At 45.4% G+C, this 17,675-nt stretch overlaps 8 protein-coding genes; 4 read left to right on the forward strand and 4 right to left on the reverse strand.

The window, feature by feature from the left end:
• Positions 1 to 2,775: 2,775 nt before the first annotated feature.
• GSBLH_T00005064001 (uncharacterized protein) lies at positions 2,776 to 4,623 on the forward strand (the record flags this gene model as incomplete). Its single annotated transcript, XM_013044060.1, has 4 exons — positions 2,776 to 3,510; positions 3,546 to 3,760; positions 3,796 to 4,356; positions 4,392 to 4,623. The coding sequence occupies 4 exons, from the start codon at positions 2,776 to 2,778 to the stop codon at positions 4,621 to 4,623; spliced, it is 1,743 nt and encodes a 580-aa protein (XP_012899514.1).
• A 662-nt stretch (positions 4,624 to 5,285) lies between these two features.
• GSBLH_T00005065001 (uncharacterized protein) lies at positions 5,286 to 7,445 on the reverse strand (the record flags this gene model as incomplete). Its single annotated transcript, XM_013044061.1, has 1 exon — positions 5,286 to 7,445. One exon carries the CDS (start codon positions 7,443 to 7,445, stop codon positions 5,286 to 5,288), a length of 2,160 nt encoding a protein of 719 aa, XP_012899515.1.
• A 489-nt stretch (positions 7,446 to 7,934) lies between these two features.
• GSBLH_T00005066001 (uncharacterized protein) lies at positions 7,935 to 8,201 on the reverse strand (the record flags this gene model as incomplete). XM_013044062.1 has 1 exon in its annotated part: positions 7,935 to 8,201. One exon carries the CDS (start codon positions 8,199 to 8,201, stop codon positions 7,995 to 7,997), a length of 207 nt encoding a protein of 68 aa, XP_012899516.1. The 3' UTR covers positions 7,935 to 7,994.
• Positions 8,202 to 9,088: 887 nt separating this feature from the next.
• GSBLH_T00005067001 (uncharacterized protein) lies at positions 9,089 to 10,880 on the forward strand (the record flags this gene model as incomplete). Its single annotated transcript, XM_013044063.1, has 7 exons — positions 9,089 to 9,166; positions 9,200 to 9,233; positions 9,265 to 9,348; positions 9,380 to 9,537; positions 9,569 to 9,691; positions 9,724 to 10,104; positions 10,134 to 10,880. 7 exons carry the CDS (start codon positions 9,089 to 9,091, stop codon positions 10,878 to 10,880), a joined length of 1,605 nt encoding a protein of 534 aa, XP_012899517.1.
• A 25-nt stretch (positions 10,881 to 10,905) lies between these two features.
• On the reverse strand, positions 10,906 to 12,286 carry GSBLH_T00005068001 (uncharacterized protein). XM_013044064.1 has 9 exons: positions 12,232 to 12,286; positions 12,167 to 12,193; positions 12,020 to 12,135; positions 11,794 to 11,969; positions 11,655 to 11,761; positions 11,389 to 11,621; positions 11,258 to 11,359; positions 11,026 to 11,223; positions 10,906 to 10,991 (listed from the first exon to the last, which is right to left on the reverse strand). The coding sequence occupies exons 2-9, from the start codon at positions 12,183 to 12,185 to the stop codon at positions 10,938 to 10,940; spliced, it is 1,005 nt and encodes a 334-aa protein (XP_012899518.1). The 5' UTR covers positions 12,186 to 12,193; positions 12,232 to 12,286; the 3' UTR covers positions 10,906 to 10,937.
• Positions 12,287 to 12,450: 164 nt separating this feature from the next.
• Positions 12,451 to 13,266, reverse strand: GSBLH_T00005069001 (uncharacterized protein; the record flags this gene model as incomplete). The annotated part of the gene is made up of 1 exon (XM_013044065.1): positions 12,451 to 13,266. The coding sequence occupies one exon, from the start codon at positions 13,264 to 13,266 to the stop codon at positions 12,451 to 12,453; it is 816 nt and encodes a 271-aa protein (XP_012899519.1).
• A 1,723-nt stretch (positions 13,267 to 14,989) lies between these two features.
• GSBLH_T00005070001 (uncharacterized protein) lies at positions 14,990 to 15,664 on the forward strand (the record flags this gene model as incomplete). Its single annotated transcript, XM_013044066.1, has 1 exon — positions 14,990 to 15,664. One exon carries the CDS (start codon positions 14,990 to 14,992, stop codon positions 15,662 to 15,664), a length of 675 nt encoding a protein of 224 aa, XP_012899520.1.
• Positions 15,665 to 17,037: 1,373 nt separating this feature from the next.
• On the forward strand, positions 17,038 to 17,648 carry GSBLH_T00005071001 (uncharacterized protein; the record flags this gene model as incomplete). XM_013044067.1 has 2 exons in its annotated part: positions 17,038 to 17,326; positions 17,359 to 17,648. Exons 1-2 carry the CDS (start codon positions 17,137 to 17,139, stop codon positions 17,646 to 17,648), a joined length of 480 nt encoding a protein of 159 aa, XP_012899521.1. The 5' UTR covers positions 17,038 to 17,136.
• Between the last annotated feature and the right edge of the window lie 27 nt (positions 17,649 to 17,675).

Genomic DNA, 17,675 nt, shown 5'->3' on the forward strand with positions numbered 1-17,675 from the left:
TGCAAGAGGCTCGATCGATTTCTTTGAATCACGAGCAAAAAGTGACGGATGACTTGCTAATTCTGCTTCAGTATTTGCTGCAGCAAGCTTTGAAATACGGCGTGCCCTTGCCGATTTCCACCACCACCGAGGAGCCAATCGATCCACTGCAGTACCTGCATGTGGACGATGAGAAAGCCATCGGGGAGATTCTTACTCAGACGATCAGTGCCTGCAAGCATTGCTTGCTCGTTATGGCGCGTGCTGTGGATCCAGATAGTCCGTTCTACGATATCTTGGAAAGTGTCATTTATCTGCAGGAAGATTCAGAAGATTTGATAAAGAAGGAATTGCTTTTATTTGCTTTTGATGTGGTGAACGTCCGCTATCTCCCGCCGCGCATTTCCATCCCATCCACTCTCTCGATGGTTCTGCTTTCAGGTCTTCTCACTCCACAAGACGATGTATTATCTAGCATGCAGTGGGTGATTGCTATAGTTGCGTTTGTTGTGGTATCGCCTTCTCGATCGCCTTCTGCACTCTCAGGAGAACGAAGTGGTAATGCACTCTTCCTGTTTCCCATCATCATCTAGTCGGAAATTCGTTGTCGCGTAATTTGCAAGAACTCGTTTGCTCCGACTCTTTTACAATCCATCTTTTTGCCTTCTAACACCTCGGAGCACTATGATTCGATTCAAACGTTCATTTCGACTCTTCTTCATGGAGATACGCAATCTGTTTTGGAGGTGATCGTTCCCTCTCTCTTCCATGCTCAAACGGTCACTGTGCAAAAGCTCGATATTAGTGGAACAGCGGAGCCGTTGTTGCAGTACATCAACTCCGTAACGGCTCTCAACTCGTCACAAGCATTCGCCAAACTCTCCACGGTGCTTCCGATCCCCACGAACAATTTGTTCATGGTTTCGGATGCACTGGATACGGTCGTGTCCGAGGAGGAAGAGGATGAAGACGTGAGCGATGCTCTGCCGCCCGAGGAATCGGAGGCGACTGTGGAGATTCCGCTGACACAACTTGAAATAGCAAAGCATGACGAAGAGTTGAAGGTTCCTGATGAGTCGAACTCGGAGAGTCTGGAGGTCATTCCGGTCGATAAAGAAAGTGAATCGGTCGATGAGTATCGGTTGTTGCGTCCTTCAGGCCAATTGGCGTATTTGTTTGCCATCCAACTCGGGATTCTCCAAGAAATCGGCAAGGCTGTGCGTTCTGAAGACTTGCTAGCCTATGAGCATTCTGTAGTTACCAGTTTAGCTCTGTCATTCTAGATCCATGTGTATCGCCTTCAGTATCAGTGGCCGAATACTCCCCAGCTCGCCGAATCCATCGAGCCTATCGAAAGCAACAGCTGCGATGGCTTGCTGGCATTGATCCACAAAGAAACCGTTATTCAGCTAGTTCTACGATCTCCCTATTTGCTATCGTCGCAAGGTTTCATTCTTTGTACCGTTATAACGATTAGTTCCCAGCGACTTCGCAGATCTGCTTCGAAAGCCGTTCACAGAAGAGGAGTTGGAGCTAGAGAAGGTGCAAGATGCTATACCTCGGCTTTCGCATCGATTGAGTTATGTGAGCAATGGAAGCGAGATGAGCTTCCGAAATAGCGTGAAAGAGAGCGACTCGGAGTTTGGAGAACCCAAGACGGATGAGGCTGGATCTGAAATGATATCTGGGTCCCAGTATTTGTGCGAACACCCGGAGATCCAGTTCGAGGAAATGATGAATCAAGTGAAGAGTATGCAAGAGACCAAATTAGAAACCCAGATAGGACTGCACCCAAGTGCTAAGTGTATTGAGATGAATCCCGGTAAATTAAACACTGTAGTATCGTTAATTTTGTGCCTTGTTTGTTAAATGAGTTTTCTTTGCCAAGAATGATGGATCTTCTTCTTCTCATTGGTGTGTTATTTACGTTGTTCCACTATCATTTTTTTCACTTTTAGTGCGTGTTTCGGCTTTGAAAGCAATTTCTTGTTTTGGATGATAACATTAAATAATCAAATAGGAACAATACCATTCGTAATATTTCTTCTGAAGTTGGAGTTACAGGACCCGATGTTGTTTCTTTGGAAGATTTTCCGTATTTCATTTAACTTCCCTGGTCTCATTGAGTGTAGATTTGGGTTTGAAGTGAACAATACTGTGCGTGTAAACTCATCAGTTCCTTTTGACCCCGTTTTCTATTCTGTTTCACTCTTTTGTGTTTGAAGAATGTAGATTTCTACAACTCTCTTTCTTCATCAACTGGAGAAAGGTGCTCGGGGTGTTATCTGGGATAATCGCGACCTTGTTGACAAGCGTGGTGTGCAACTGTCGTTGATTCAATCTCCTTCCAACAGCCAGTTCGGTTCGCACGCTGCTTTTACTTCTAGGCTTCTGGAAGTGTATTATTATAACACACAGCACAGGATGCAATACTTCCAGAGCAAGCCCATTTCTATACTGAATTCTTGGTCTCATATATTATTTAGAGTCTCTAGAATTGCCGACAAGCCTTCGCTTTCTCTCATAGAAGTGTATCTGAATGGAAAGCAACTCATTTCTCGAGAAGCTGAGCGGCGATCTCGCGTACTTCTTATCTTGAATATGAATGGTTACTTGTAGAGCAAAGCCTGCCTGCTCGTTGGGTCCGGCACAGATGGTCGTGATTATATCTCGGCTGCTTTTGGCTCTCTGCTTTTTTACTCACTCCCTCTTTTCCCAGAGAATGATTGGACGGTTCGATCGCAACTCTCCTTGCAATCGGCTCAGATTCTCATGAACGAAGAGTTTCAGCTTCGCATGGTCATTCTCCCTACTCAAACCGAACTGAAATTGATCAAACCGCACGAGATTGTTACTTTGAATCTCGAGCCAACACACATTTCTACTTACACGCTGAAACGAATTGTTGTACCTTCCAATACAAGTAGTCGTACAACAGTTTCAAATGGTTCTTCGTTCACCCAGACGACTGCGTATTCGATCTTATCTGTTCCACGCTATCCGCAGCCTTCCCTCCCTCTCTCTGAGTGTACATCTGTGGAATCCATGGAATTGTTCCTGCAGCAAGCACCGCACGCGGAAATGATTGAAGGCACTTATCATTACACGATTCCGTCGCATCTGCGCCAAGAGTGGGAATCCTTATTTGACTCCAGGGCTGCAATGGTAAAGAAAAGCATGCAATTTGTTTGGGAAAACTATCGACGTCATGCGTGGGGCTTTGACGAACTGCGTCCAGTCTCTGGAACTGGACGGAATAACTGGGGAGGCGTCGGAATGACGTTGGTGGACAGTTTGGATACGCTGTGGGTTATGGATATGAAGGAAGAATTCGATGAAGCTGTGCAGTGGGTTGACCAGAATCTACACTTTAATCAGGACTTCAATATCTCGGTTTTTGAATTCACAATTCGCGTTGTGGGAGGACTTCTCTCTGGCTATTATTTGAGCCAGGATGAGCGACTGAAACAAAAGGCGATTGAAGCTGGAGATGTGGTTCTTGCCTCATTTAATAAGGGCGTGTTTCCCCATGTATTTTTTTGTCATAAAGAAGAGTAATAGTATAGACCCAAATCAATCTGGCAACTCGAATTCCTTTTACCAAGGAAGACAAAACGACTCTTGCCGAGTTTGGAACGTTGACCCTGGAATTGAGGTATGTATTCTATTCAAAATCGATGAAGCAAAGAGAATTGAGTGCTGTAACGGGCAATCCCAAGTATGCGCATCTGATCAATCAAATCTATGAGGCTTTGGATAAAAACACACGAAACCATGGATTGCTTCCCGAAATCATATCCTAAACGATGTGTCTAGCTCGTTTTGTCTTTCCTTTATTATTTACTTTTCGCGTGTGAGTGGTGCTGCACTAAACACGCATTACACTATTTCTGGGTGCTCGGACAGCTATTACGAATATCTGCTAAAAGGTTGGATCCAGTCGGGAAAGAAGGATCAACAGCTTCGATTCCACTACAATGAGGCGATCGAGGGAGTAAATCAGCTATTGCTTATGCGGAACAAACGAAGTGGATGGCAATTCTTGGGAGAGCTGCTGAAGAAGCGAGCTATTCACTCGATGCAAACCCTAACTTGCTTTGCGCCAGGAATGATGTTTTTGGACCTTTATCATTCCAACAGTCAATCGGCTTACCGGAAGCAGATGAATCAACGAAACGAGCGTGTTGCGCGGTCCGTCCTGTATACCTGCTTCATGATGTGCAACAGTACTACGTCTGGCCTTCCTCCGGAGTCTTGCTCCTTTAGCGAATTGAAAGGAATGACGATCAGCCAGCGATTGAAACACTACGCTCTTCGTCCTGAAATTATCGAGTCGTTTTTCTTGCTGAAGGAGGTTACTGGGGATCCGATCGCTCAGTAGGTGCTCTTAAATATTGTAGCTATTTGTGTAGGGAGTGGGGCTGGTTGTTTTACCAGGCCATTGAAACACATTGCAAAGCACAGTTTGGATATGGGATGTATTCTGATGTACATGGTGATGGAATGGTCCAGGACTTTGCGGAAAGCTTTTTTACAGCGGAAACGCTGAAATACTTGTATTTGCTGTTTTCGTCCAAGAAGATTGTGGATTTCGATAAGGAGGTGTTTACTACGGAGGCTCATATATTACCTATTCGGGGATAATAATATATATATTTATTGGTGTTTGTTAGAAGGAGTATTTTTTATTCTTTGTAAAGCCTTTACTGGTTTTGTCAGAATGAGATCCAAAGAGAACGCTGGTGATAAAAAGGTCGATCCAACCACCATTTCGTTGCAGCGTTATCGTAATCCCTTTTTGTTCGCTTTGGTTACCTTTAGAACGGAAACGAAGACAAAAATTCAATAAAAACTCTAATATCATTTCAAAATATCGCAAGCAAAAGGGAAAACTCTATGAAGAAGTCCATGACCAAGAATTCTCCTTATTTATAGGCTGGAATTGTTGAAGATACGAAGAATGAGGCAACACTAGAAGAGAATAAAGGTAAATCCCTCCCATTCCCAAGTTATGGCTAGAGCTACCTTCCAATTTAAAAGAGAAGAAAAACGGAAAATGTAGGATTGAGTGAATGGTTTAATAGATAGCCAAGAAAACCAAATCGCCCAAGCCTGATCCCTTCTATCATTCAAAGCAAAAGGCAGACGGTAGGATGCTAAATCGCAAGTAGAATAATATTTATAGAATATAAGCGACATCAAGAGGAATTGGAGCGAGAAAAGAAGGAAAAGGAAGAGGCGCTGAAGCATGCACTCAAGAAGAGAAAAGTAACTGCCCATAAGATGCAAAAACGCACACAGCGAGGTCAACCGCTGATGAAATACCAAATTCCCAATCTACTCGAAAAAATCACTTCAAAGTTGGAAAAGGAATGAGTAAAACAAACAAATAAACAAATAAACAGCAAATAATGCCATATACTAGTTATCAGAACAATGTTCAAATCTTTGTTTGAGCACGCTATTCTTAAGACAAGGGGAGTTCTACCTACACACATCTGCTTAACTTCTCTTCCCATAATTGTTCGAGACGCTTCTCGCAGAGCACGATTCACACTTTCGGCCGAGTCCATTGTGACCATAGCGATATCTCGTTGTCTTCCAGTTTTGTGATCGATGGGGAGCTTCACATGCTTCACTCGCCCATAGGGAGCGAAATGATCGCGAATCACCGCTTCCGATACATGCGAATCCAATCCAGAGATAAAGATGCGATCTTTATCCTCTCTACACTTCACTTGTTCTCCTCTTTCATCATACAATGGATAATCAACGGAGTGGGCGTGACTGCGACTGCGGCTACGGCTGCGGCTGCGGCTACGGCTACGGCTACGGCTGCGAACGGGGCGATTGGCTTGATATCGATCCTCCCTCGAGTCCCAGTTGGAGTGCCTTGGTTCGCGACGATCGGCGGAGGGCGATCGCTTCGAGTCCCAATTGCTTCGATGATGCTCTCGCGTACCCCATTTGCTTTCGTTCCGTGGACGCTGATTCCACCCCGATTCGCGACGCTGATCATAGCCATTACCTCGGTAGGGGTTGGTTGGATAATAGGGGCCTCCCGCAGGATATTCAGGATTCGGAGGGTAATAATTGTAGGGCGGATTTGGTGGATAATTGCCAGTAGATGAATAGGGAGCGCCTTGGTAGGGGGACGGCATAGAGTTGTTGTACGGGGGAAGAGGATTCTTGGAAGGGCCTGTTCCATCCGCTCCATAGCCATCTCGCTTTTCCATTGGCTCTCCATAGCCGGCAGGCGGCATGGAATAGTTTGTGGGAGGAGTGGGAGGGAAGCCCTGATAGGGAGAAGACGGGTAGAGATTGTTGGGATTGTTCATTGGCGGATAAGAGTAATTGGGAGGGGGCACCATGTTCTGGGCTGGAGGGTTGCGAGGCGAGGCGTAAGGAGGGGCGTTCGAAGCGGATGGAGGATACGGTGAGTTCCCATCAGCGGGTTGTTGATAGGGAGGATTCTGCGGAGCGGGGTACGCAGAATTGGCGTCTGGCTGGGGAGGATAGCCAGAATTCGGAGGGTTGGAGGCATAAGGATTGGGATTGGGATTGGGATTGGGATTGGGATTGGGATTGGGATTGGGATTGGGAGGATTCAAAGGACGAGACGAATAAGGAGAACTCGAAGGGTTCGTAGGGTTGGCAGGGTTGGCAGGGTTCGTAGGGTTCGTAGGGTTCACTGAGTTCGCTGGATCTGCTGGATCTGCTGGATCTACTGGCTTTGTAGGATTGGTAGGATTGGCAGGATTGGTAGGATTGGTCGGATCCGCTGGATTCGGCATCGCAGATATGTTTGAAGAAGAAGGAGGAGGAGGAGGCGGATAGGTGGAAGCGCCATCATTTGCCGCCAGACCTGACGCCGATGCGTTCTGTGATGGATGCAATGAGTTGGGATCGTTGGGAGCCGCGCCATACGGATCACTCGCATTTCCAGCATAAGGATCCGCCGAGGGTTGACCATAGGGATCGGCAGACTGCGAAGCGTAGGGATCGCCTCCTGCCTGACCGTACGGATCATTGGCGGGCTGACCATAAGGCGAAGCGGAAGGCTGGGGAGGATACATGGAGTTGGGGTCGACAGGTTGGCCATAATAGCCAGCGCCGGGCATTCCAGGATACATCGCATTGGGATCCATGGAGGGCGGATACATCGCAGACCCATCGGCGTAATACGCATTGTAATCGGCTGGATTGTACTGATATCCTCCGTACATAGCGTTTGGATCCACGTACGAGCTCGGCATATAGGGATCGTAGGGACCGGCAGGAGGATAGCCCGATTCGGCCTCACCAGCATTCAGCGGGTTATATGCTTCACCAGACACGACTTGAGCAATGCGCTCATTCTCAGTGGGCTGATGATATGCTTCAGGATCTAGTCTCAAAGAGCAGAACAACAGACTTACAAAGCTCATCGCGAGGTTTGGCAGGCTCAACCGAAAGCTTCGTGTCATTATACATCATATAGCCGTCATTCAGCAACTTTTGAGTCTATCTAAGAGTCCCCTTTCAAAGAGTACCAGCTCCGGTGATTTGTAGGTAATAAAGCAGAAATTACGAAGAAGTCCATTGTTGCGATCTTTCGGGAAAATTTTCAGAACGACCTCTCCCACAGAGTTGAAGAATTTGAGAAGCTCTTCCTCGCTGACGTTTGTTGGAATGCCTCGAATAAACAGACGAGGGCTTTCTGGCTCTTTGTGTGCACTTGCCTTGGCTGTACAGATATCCACGACAGCGCCTACGACTAATGAAATCGAAAGTAAAATTACCCATAACCTTGCATGACTTCTTGGCAAGTGCAGCTTCCATTGATTCTTTTGTTCGGAATAATACATAGACAAAGCCTCTAGGTTTCTTTGTATATTTGTCACAAGGGATAGTCACATCGTCAACCTCTCCAAACTCTGTAAATGCATCCTAAACTAGTAACAGTTGAGTGAGTTTGTACCCTGATTATTTCTTCTGTTGCATTCTTTGGTACGTTTCTTACGAATACTTTATAGCTATTGAGAATAAGTTAGTGACAGTGTTTGATACCTCATTTTGTAATTAGTGTTTGTTGTACTTGACAATGACGTGATTATTTGATAGTTGTGAGTATTAATTGACTTTGATAAATGGACACTCAAATAACAATTAACTATGAAATCTAGCGGAAGTACCATTATGGCCATATTATAATATGTGCCTATACTTCCGAGTTGATTCATATTAGAATGTTCAAATAGCCGTCATATTGGATTATAATAAGTAACATAATCGGATAATAGCAATATTAGATGTATCAGCAAATAGCAAAACTATTTCTATTGGAAAATTGTTGATTACGGATACTGGAAACATGGAGTGAGATACATCGACTTGTCAACACTTGACCAAACCATAAATTTGCGTCAATGCATATCTAAGGACTAAAAATCATTATGCAAAGCGTATAGGGTGATGGTGCGATGTATACTTGACATCCTCTATACTACAAACTAATTCATGTGATGATTCTATTTTGCAATAGGTATTCATTATACATTTCCTTCAAAATCACTCTTTACCAAACTAGGTAACGAAAGCATAAATGTCTCACTTGAGAATAATGAATAGCTAGTTACAAAACTACTTCCCAGTAATTCTATCAAAAGACAAAATTCCTATTCAATACCAGAAAAATAAATATGTTTACCAGAAATCTCAACAATACTATATAAAAATAAATGGAATCAATTAATGAGGATTCAATAATTCACAAAAATTAATGATTCACAATTATTGAATTCTTGCAGATTTCATTATTTATTAGTTTTCTAATAATTCTATATACGAATACAAATTATATAATTGGTTCCATTCTTTTCCTTGAAACATTAATATTATAATATTTCTATTCAATTAATATCTAGGATTATTCAAATTCAATTATTCCAAAAGGATTAATTCTCAATGCATTTATTATTTACACATACCTATCGTAGTACTCCATTCTTACTTTCATTGCGCCCAACACTCCAAACAACTCATGATCCCTCTGCCTCTCACAATACTACCCATTCACTCTAATTAACGTCTTTCGCACAAACCGTATCTTTCAAACTATCTGTGTAGAATGTGGTCAAGTTGGTTTGACGATGCGAAAAAGCGTGCAACCGATGCACTGCAAGCGACATCAATAGCTGTGACGAAGGTGAAGTGTGTTAAGAAGGAACTGATTATCTAGGGAATTCAAATTGCCAAAGACAAGGCGAGTGAGAGTACATACCAATACAACAGAGTAAAGAATAGTTTCTGCAAATGCCGCTGATGTTATGAAGGAATATGTTACGGGACGCCCAGAGGATTTAACGTATATCTCGAGCAATATTATCGGTATTTCGTGCGTGATCCAGGTTTATTTTAGCTATGGGCTTTCCTGGGTGGCCAAAGAACCCCAATCCGTCGATACGGTACAATTCGCGCGAAGTGGTAGCTAGTTTCCTGGAAAAGCATCACAAAGATCACTATATGATCTTTAATCTCAGTGATGAAGTTTACGAATCACTTCTCTTTGGGGATCATGTTGGTGAGTTTCCTGGCATATAATGTCAAGATCGTATCGTATGATCTTCACGGAATGCCTGCTCCTTCTCTCGGAATGCTTATGAAGATGTGTATTGCGATGGAAACGTGGCTTGCTGACGACGAGAATAACGTGGTGGTCGTTCATTGTCTGGTTTGACATCGATATTCATGTTAACACAATAGACGGGTAAAGGCCGCACGGTTACCGTCTGCTCGTGTCTGCTAGCCTGGCTAGGATGGGTCGAGAACTGTTCCGAAGCCCTCCATCTCTGCTGTGACCGTCGTGGAGGCAAGATCGAGGAGTTAACGACGCCTTCGCAGCGCCGCTACATTCAATACTTCAGCATGTTGCTGGACTGCGTACAGCCGAAGAAGGAACCGCTTCTGCTCAAGTCGATCAAGCTGATCGACGTTCCGCTGCGTGGACCCAATCCGGTCGTTCAGGTCGATGTGTTTAACTGCGGAATGCTTGTCTTTGCGACCCGCGTGTCGATCCCGCGAGAGGCGGGTGCGGACGAAGATATCAATTACACAACGGAAGTGGTGTGCGGTCGACCCATTCGAGTTTGCATTGATCGGCTCGTGTTTTGTAGGGGAACATTATTCTTCGCTGCCGCCAGCTGCGCGATAACGGCGTGCGAACAAGTCTGTGTCGCTGCATGATCCACACGGGGTACATCAATGGAACAGTGTTCCGATTGACGAAGGATCAGCTGGACGGAGCCACCAGCGACCCGCGCTGCCCCGATACGATGAGTTTGGAGCTGGCGCTCGATGCATCGCAGGAGGAATATGTCGCCGATGCCAGCGTGAATCGAATGGAGGTGTACGAGAGCTTGCTCTTCGATTCGAATTCTGCGCTCTGGCGCGAAGTTCTGCACCGGAAGGAAGGCCGCTCCACCTCCGATGCGTCTCCTTCGGTCGAAAAACCCAGCGCCAGCGCGAACGCCAGCGCGAATGCCGGCGCGAAGGTGAAGGGCGATGTGTTCGATATCGACAGCGAGGAAGAAGACGAGCCAGTCAAGGCGCAGCCAGTGCCCAAGAAAGATCCCGCGCGAGACTACATGACCGAATTGGCCATGCTGGAGAGCTCGCTCTCGCAGACGCAAATGCAGACGGAGACGATCCAGGAGAAGGGACTGACCGAAGCCGAGCAGCAGAACCTGGACTCTATCATGCAGGAATTGGACATCGAATCGGACGAAGATGACATGGATCCCACAAATCTGGATCTCAATGATCTGGCGGGCTCGATCGATTTGGACGACGATGTGGATGTCGATGATGCAGAGGACGATGGAGCGGAAGTTCATGACTATAGTGCTGAGTTTGGTGTGTAGCAATGTTTGTTGCAACAAGAAGGGCAATCAACAACAACATGCTTTATTACGATCCTCTTAAAACTTGACAGTCTCCAATCCGGTCGTGGGTTTGCACACGCAGCACTCCGTCTATCCATCACCTCTCCCCCGACTGCTCCCCTACCGGGTACAATCCCATCTTCAGCGTCTTCGCGGGCTGTTCCTGCAGGAGCGGGCAGTGAGTCTTGGAGGTCAGTACATGGGACGCGTTCTCCTTCTCCAGAGTCTCGCGCACGACCTGCACGCAGCTCGCCTTGGGCACCACGAACATCGCGTTCTTCTGCAGACACGCCACAGCGCTCATCAGCGAGATGGGGAGATACTGCGCGTTACTCCTCGTCCGGCTTCGCTCCTACCATCGGAAGATCCAGGCACAGAATCGAATCGGCGGTCAGCTGGAGCTTCTTTGCGATGCGCGTCGCCGCGTCATTCACCTGCTTCTGCGTCAAATCCTTGCTCTACGCTCGAGTTCGCTCCGCATTCTCACCTTCAGCACGCGACCGTCCGAGTAGGCGTAGCTGCGCAGCAGCACGGTCTCGGGCTCGGCCTCCAGGCGCTTGGAGACCTCGGCAACCAAATCGGGGAAGACCTGATCGACGAGCAGAGTGCGGAAGTTGGTCACACCGTTCAGCGAGGAGTGGTCCCACTCCGTGGAGGCCACAGCACGCAGGTGGCGGAACTGACGACTCTTCAGAGGCTCCACCATGGTCGCCAGACGGACTGAAAATGACCCAGGATTAAGAAGAAAACTACCCGAATCCAACTCAGGGACCAAGCTCTTCAGAACTCCCTCACGCTCTCCCTGGGTCGAAGAGGGGCTGTAGAGGAGGAGGGTCGGATCTGCCTCACGGAGAACGTCGCTAATCGTGAGAAGTTTTGTAGAGACGCATACACAAACACATCGGCATCCTTGATCTTGGGATCGACGGTCACGAGACGAAGGCCCGTCATGGAGCAAGCATAGAAAGCAGTGAGAGTTTCGGAGCGACTATCGGTCCAAGCCATAACCGAATCACCAGGCTTCATACCCAACTCGTAAAAGCCATTCGCCAACATGCGGACATTGTTCTGCAAAAAAGTGAGCACAAAAATCCGAAGCTTCTCCAACACCAACTTACCATCATTGTCTTGTAGTTGAAGTGAATATTTTCATTGGCAAACTTGATAGCATTCTTATATGGAAGAACCTTGACTGCTTCAAACGTTGAACCGACAACAGTAGAAGCCAGACGAACTACGGGTCACTTAATCTATCCTCTCTATACCGTTTCGCGAAGCCATCATTTTTAAACCTATGCATGAGCAAAATTGCCGAAAAACAATTTCTTACCTGTGAAAGCGAGCATTGGTCACAATATTCACGAAAATCAAGTGGAAACGGCTTTCTACAACAAATAGAAAGAGAACCCCGGGCCGTACTTTGATAAATATCAAAAATCTAGGTAGAAAGCTCCTTTCTCTATTTAGGGTTTTACCGCGGGAACTGACCTTTTCCAACAAACACCGATTTTCAACTAATAACATTGATTTCGTTACAGCAGAACTTCACTTAGCTACAATTAAAAATCCTATTATAGCAGCTCGTGAAAAACTCCTTGGTCATAAGCGTGATCATGCCGTGGGGCGCTGATCTTGAATAAAATGCCCAATATCCTTTCCAGAATCGTAAAATGCCTTCCTTCTTATAGACTTTGCACATGCAGTCTATAAATCCCTTGTAGGGGAACTTGCCAGTGATTGGATCGATACGCATATTCATGATACGCACTTTTATCAGGTCAAAAGGAAGGGCCGTAAATGAGCAAATAAATCCAGAAAGTGCGCTCGCTCCAAAGGAACACAAAACAGGCTTATCGGGGTACCGCTTCACCAAGAATTCCTTTGCCTGATCATAGGAGGCAAGTAAACCTGTGTTCATACCCACTGCTCTCCAGATCACAGGAACACCCCCTCTCCAAAGACAAAGGATTCCCTCTTCCTTCGCAATCTTGAACACTGCCTGAAACGCATTGTGGTACCCGCGCTTCAATTCTGGGGGAGCTACCCCATCCGCCTGCATACGTACTAAAGCGATATCAAATGGATTTCCCATAATTCCTCCCAAAGCACCGGCTGTCATTCCACAGAGTGCTTTTTGCCAGAGTGGAATTGCGTCTACATTCTGTCTCTTTTTAAGCGCGCCAGAAAGAGTATCAAAGATTCCCAAGCGGGCTGTACCATACACAGCTTCTCGCATGAATGCTGCAGACAAGCCCTGGTAGAATCCTCGAGGTCCCTCGTTCTTATAAATATATTTTACAACAGTGGTGATTGTTGAGGGAACATTGCTGTCCTTGGTGGATAAAAGAATACGGGTTTTCACCATGTCAAATGGGAATATCTAGTCGAATTACCCCATCCCATGACTCCCTACACAGCACGTGGAGAAACAAGCAGCAAATCCTCCCGACACGAAGGGTCTAAGAGCATATTTAGTGCCCTTCTGTTTCTGTGGCATATCTATTTTTTGGAGAAACTAGGAGAACCTCCAATCCTAAAATTGACCCAGAATTGATAGCTCTTTTGGGATCAGTTCTCTTTTTTCTATTTGACTTTGGTTTTTTGTTGATGTTCCGGCCTATTTACAGGAACTGCTTTCCCAATCGTATTTGCCGATTCCAAAAATGAAACAGTCGACCATACGTTTACTAGTGAGATAACACGTTTATAGACACGCTTCTATCATTCGTTTTTGTTTTTGAGATCTGCGATCTATCAGATATTGGGGAACTTTTCTACGTTTCCACGTTTTATTGCCTTTGAATATTGGGATTGAAGCCCGATATTTGTGTTGGCTACTTTAAGCACAACCCAGACTCGAGAGTACGAAGAACGTTGTAGGATGTAGGAGCAAATTCTTTTCGGGGTTGGTTCTTCAATCCAACAATATACACGATTGAGATGAATGCAGAGATGATGCTAGTGGCAGATGGTGAGGGAAGACAATAGGGTGGTTCATTTGGCAAGAGTTTTTGATATCTACTGAATGTTGCAGCTATTTCGAATAATCTTTATCCATTTTGAATTGCAGAAACGATGCAAACAAACTGTTTGCAGAGGTACCATTATTGTTCCACTCCTTTATGGTTTTCGTTACAGCAGTGCACCGGTATTCTAAATCGCCCACTTTTCCCCCACATTACCTTCTTTGGCGTTTTATAGAATGAGTTCTGTTCATTTTGATTCCACCAAAAATCCAACAGACACGCTTCTTCTGCGTTGGAGCAGAAAAGGAAAAGGCGCTGGCGTTGATTCTGCGACTCTACTGAATTGCTTTCCTGAAAAGGATGTTTCTCTTCTTTCATTCACTCCAAAGTATTTATAACGCGATAGATGGAATGTAGGCAAGGAAAAGCCATAGTTCAGTTTTCTTCTGTTGAGGCAGCTTCTTCTTTTGTTGCTGCGTGTGAAAAGGACCCAGTTAAGATAAATAACGTGCTTCCCGTTCACCCTTCCTATTGCTCCATTTCCAAGCCGAACGAGGCGAAAGTAGCTCCTGTTACGAATATTACTGATTCCATGGATGGTAGTACTACTGTATGTGTGTTATGTTGATAGGTATCGCTGTTACTGATTTGGATGATGCCAGTGTTACTGCTTTTTTGAACTGTCTCTCGACAGAAGACACACATTCGAGAAGTGATACGTTGATTTCCTTTGTAAATTCTGTATTGGGGTGTTCCTATACCTCTTGTTTGTCGTTTGAAGTATCCAAAGATCCATACTCGCTTTTCTTAGAGCATCATTTGTGGGGTGACGACTTTGCGGCAATTCTTATTTCTCCGGAGTCCATTGAATGGACACTAGAGGTTCGTTCAGACAAGACTTATCGCCATTGTGGGAAAAATCAGATCGTTCAAATCAGCGGAGCGGTTCGTTTTTCGCTTCGCTCCGTTTTTGCAAGTTCAAACGATGGGACTTTGTTCGTTTTTGTTTCCGTATCCTCTTTGCTTTGAGTTCATATACAGAAGCGAGAGGGTCCTTGCCTATGCGCATATCCAGATTTCTGCCATACTCGTTTGCTTCAAGACAGTGAGACAAGCGTGCCAATGTCTCTCGAAAACGACCATGTTTATGCTGTGTATGATAAGATCGCTGGCCATTTTTCGGCGACGCGCTATATGCAATGGCAGGGCGTTGCTCGCTTTCTATCTTCACTCCCTTACGCTTCCGTAGTCCTCGATCTAGGCTGTGGAAATGGAAAATATATGTTTCAGAAGGAGCAGCGATTGAGTATCATTGGATGTGATCGTTCCGTGGAGTTGCTTCGCATTTGTCGACAGCACAACTTCGATGTTAGTCTCGTGGATGGAGTGTTCCTTCCTTATCGAGACAGCTGCTTCGACGCGGTGATATCCATCGCTGTCGTTCATCATCTCTCAACGAACGCTTTGCGAAGGAGGTTTTTGGCACATCTCATCCGCGTCTTACGACCTGGAGGCAGAGCCTTGATTGTTGTTTGGGCGATGGAAAAGGATACTTCGGGAGCCAAAACAAAGTCAAACCGAGGCTATGAGAAGGCGGACGTGATGGTACAATGGCAACTTCAGAAGAAGTATACAGCAGATGGGGAGGAAGAACCAGTGTACCAACGGTACTACCATATGTTCCAGGGAGGTGAGCTTGAATGGTTGCTGCGGTCTTTTAGTGAAATCTGTATAAAGGAGAGTTGGTATGAGCGAGAGAACTGGTTTGTCGAGATCGAACGATTGTTCGCTGTTTGATTTATACGCGAAGATATGCTGTGCTGCATTATCCATCCGATTCCTTTTGATTAGAGAAGATAGATGAACAAGTGATTTGTTAGTAACATCCCCCTTCCAGTTCAAACCCACCTAAACTCTTCTTTTCGTTTTTTTCGTTAACATGATTGACGACTCTGTCGTGCAAGAACTTGTTACATGTATTGAATATTTATGGTTAATAATGAGATTTACTCACTAATGGAAAGCAAGCTGACAAAGAGTTTAATCATTATAAGGAAATAATATTTAGACCACGTGTTGTAAATGAAATTAACTTAGATCGCATGACAGTGTACTGTAAGATTAATCTTGCCGTTTTATCGTAGCCAAGCTCATAATGTCGTCCTTTCCTTGGAGTGGCTGTAATGAAAAACGAAAAAACGATCTTTATTCTGTCGGTATGCATGTGTTATGTGATGGACTTCGATTTGACTTTATGAAGCAGTACAGAAACGAGGTAGCGACTCCATAGATCATTTTATATTATTAGTTACACCAATTTGTGCAAATACCTCAATACTATCATTGCCAGTTCCAATCGCTGTACTTTTTTCTCTGTGTTTACTAGAGTTAGACTGCCGGATAGTCATCAAAATTTGTGTATCATACTCGAGTTACTTATCTTTTTTGTGTTATCCAATGAATACGATGGTGTGATGCGCTCGTTTTTGATTCGATTCAGTGTCAAACTGGGCATGTCTTGCTCCGATTTGGTCGGTTACGAACGCAGTTTACTCTCTGACTTACACGCAATTACAATACGGCTTTCGAAAGACAACGAAAAGCTAAACGACAAGGCGAAAGCCGCCAAACCCAAAAAGAAATGGCTGAAGATTGGACTGGCTGCTGCTGTGGCAGGTGCAACAGCGTTGGTAGCCGCTCCCATCTTGCTTCCCGTGGCACTCCAAGCTGCTGTAGGCGTTGCAGGGATCGTTGGTGGCGCTGCCTCGACTGCCATTTTGAGCACTTCTGCTTTTCTCGCGTCCAGCACAGGGCTTTCGATCCTAACCGCTGGATTTGTAGCTGGAGGTGCGGGCTACGGAGGCAAGAAGATGGCGAATCGTCTCAGCAGTGATGTGGATATGATCATTGTGGATAGCGAGGTGAATGCTGTGGATGAAACGTGGACGGCCGTGCCTGAAACATACGACATCATGCTGATTAATGGACTTCTGGATGCAGATAGCAGTGTTTCCAAAATCTGGGGACTTCACCCGTCCTATTCTTGGTGGAGAACCGATTTCCCCGGAGGACATGTGTATTACCTCGACTGGGAGAACGAACTCTTACATCGAATCACGACAATGATTTTAGACACGGCTGTTCGTGTATGTTTAGCCCCTGATTTGTAGTTTCAATCCATTTCCACAACATTTTTAGGGCAGATCGCCAATCAAATTCTGCTCCGAGGAGCGTTTGTGATGTCGCCCATATTGTGGGCGCTAGTTCCGATGAGTTTTTTGGATAATGTGTGGAGTGTCGCAAAGAACAAGGCGGAAATCGCGGGCAAAGTAATTGCTGACCAATTATTGGAGCGAGGTACAAACCGGGCATTGTCCCTTGTCGGAACGTCTGTGGGGTGTCAAGTAATTTTGTCAATCCTCGACAATCTGCCTGAAGATTGTTCAATCATTCAGGATGGTACGAGTGGTGCACGAAGACATAACACGTAGTTGTATTGCTGGGATGTCCTTTTGCATCCAATTCACCGAAATGGGGAGAATGGAGGCAGAAGGTGTGTAATCGCTTTGTCGTTGTTCATTCAGAAAATGATGGAATGCTTGCCTATGTGAATCGAATCGAATCAGGAATCGTTTCTGTTTCCGGTCTTACTGGAGTGGAGACAGAAGGGATCGAGAACTATGATGCTTCTGACAAGATTCAATCTCACTTTCAATATATGCAACAAATACGTCAAATCCTTTTAGATTTACATTTTAACTCGGATCTTCCTGAACTTTGAAATGATTATTGTTTGTTACAATCTGTA

This window comes from Blastocystis hominis (assembly GCF_000151665.1).
Source record: "Blastocystis hominis, Singapore isolate B (sub-type 7) whole genome shotgun sequence assembly, scaffold_9".
NCBI lineage: Eukaryota > Bigyra > Opalinata > Blastocystidae > Blastocystis > Blastocystis hominis.

Bases quoted from the DNA above. Each gene is read 5' to 3' on its own strand.
- GSBLH_T00005068001 (XM_013044064.1), bottom strand. The intron at 11,622-11,654 runs GTAGTTTTCTTC...GGTCATTTTCAG, and splicing joins GGTCCCTGAGTTGGATTCGG to TCCGTCTGGCGACCATGGTG. The intron at 10,992-11,025 runs GTAGGGGAGCAG...GGTGATGGATAG, and splicing joins TGAAGATGGGATTGTACCCG to ACGGAGTGCTGCGTGTGCAA.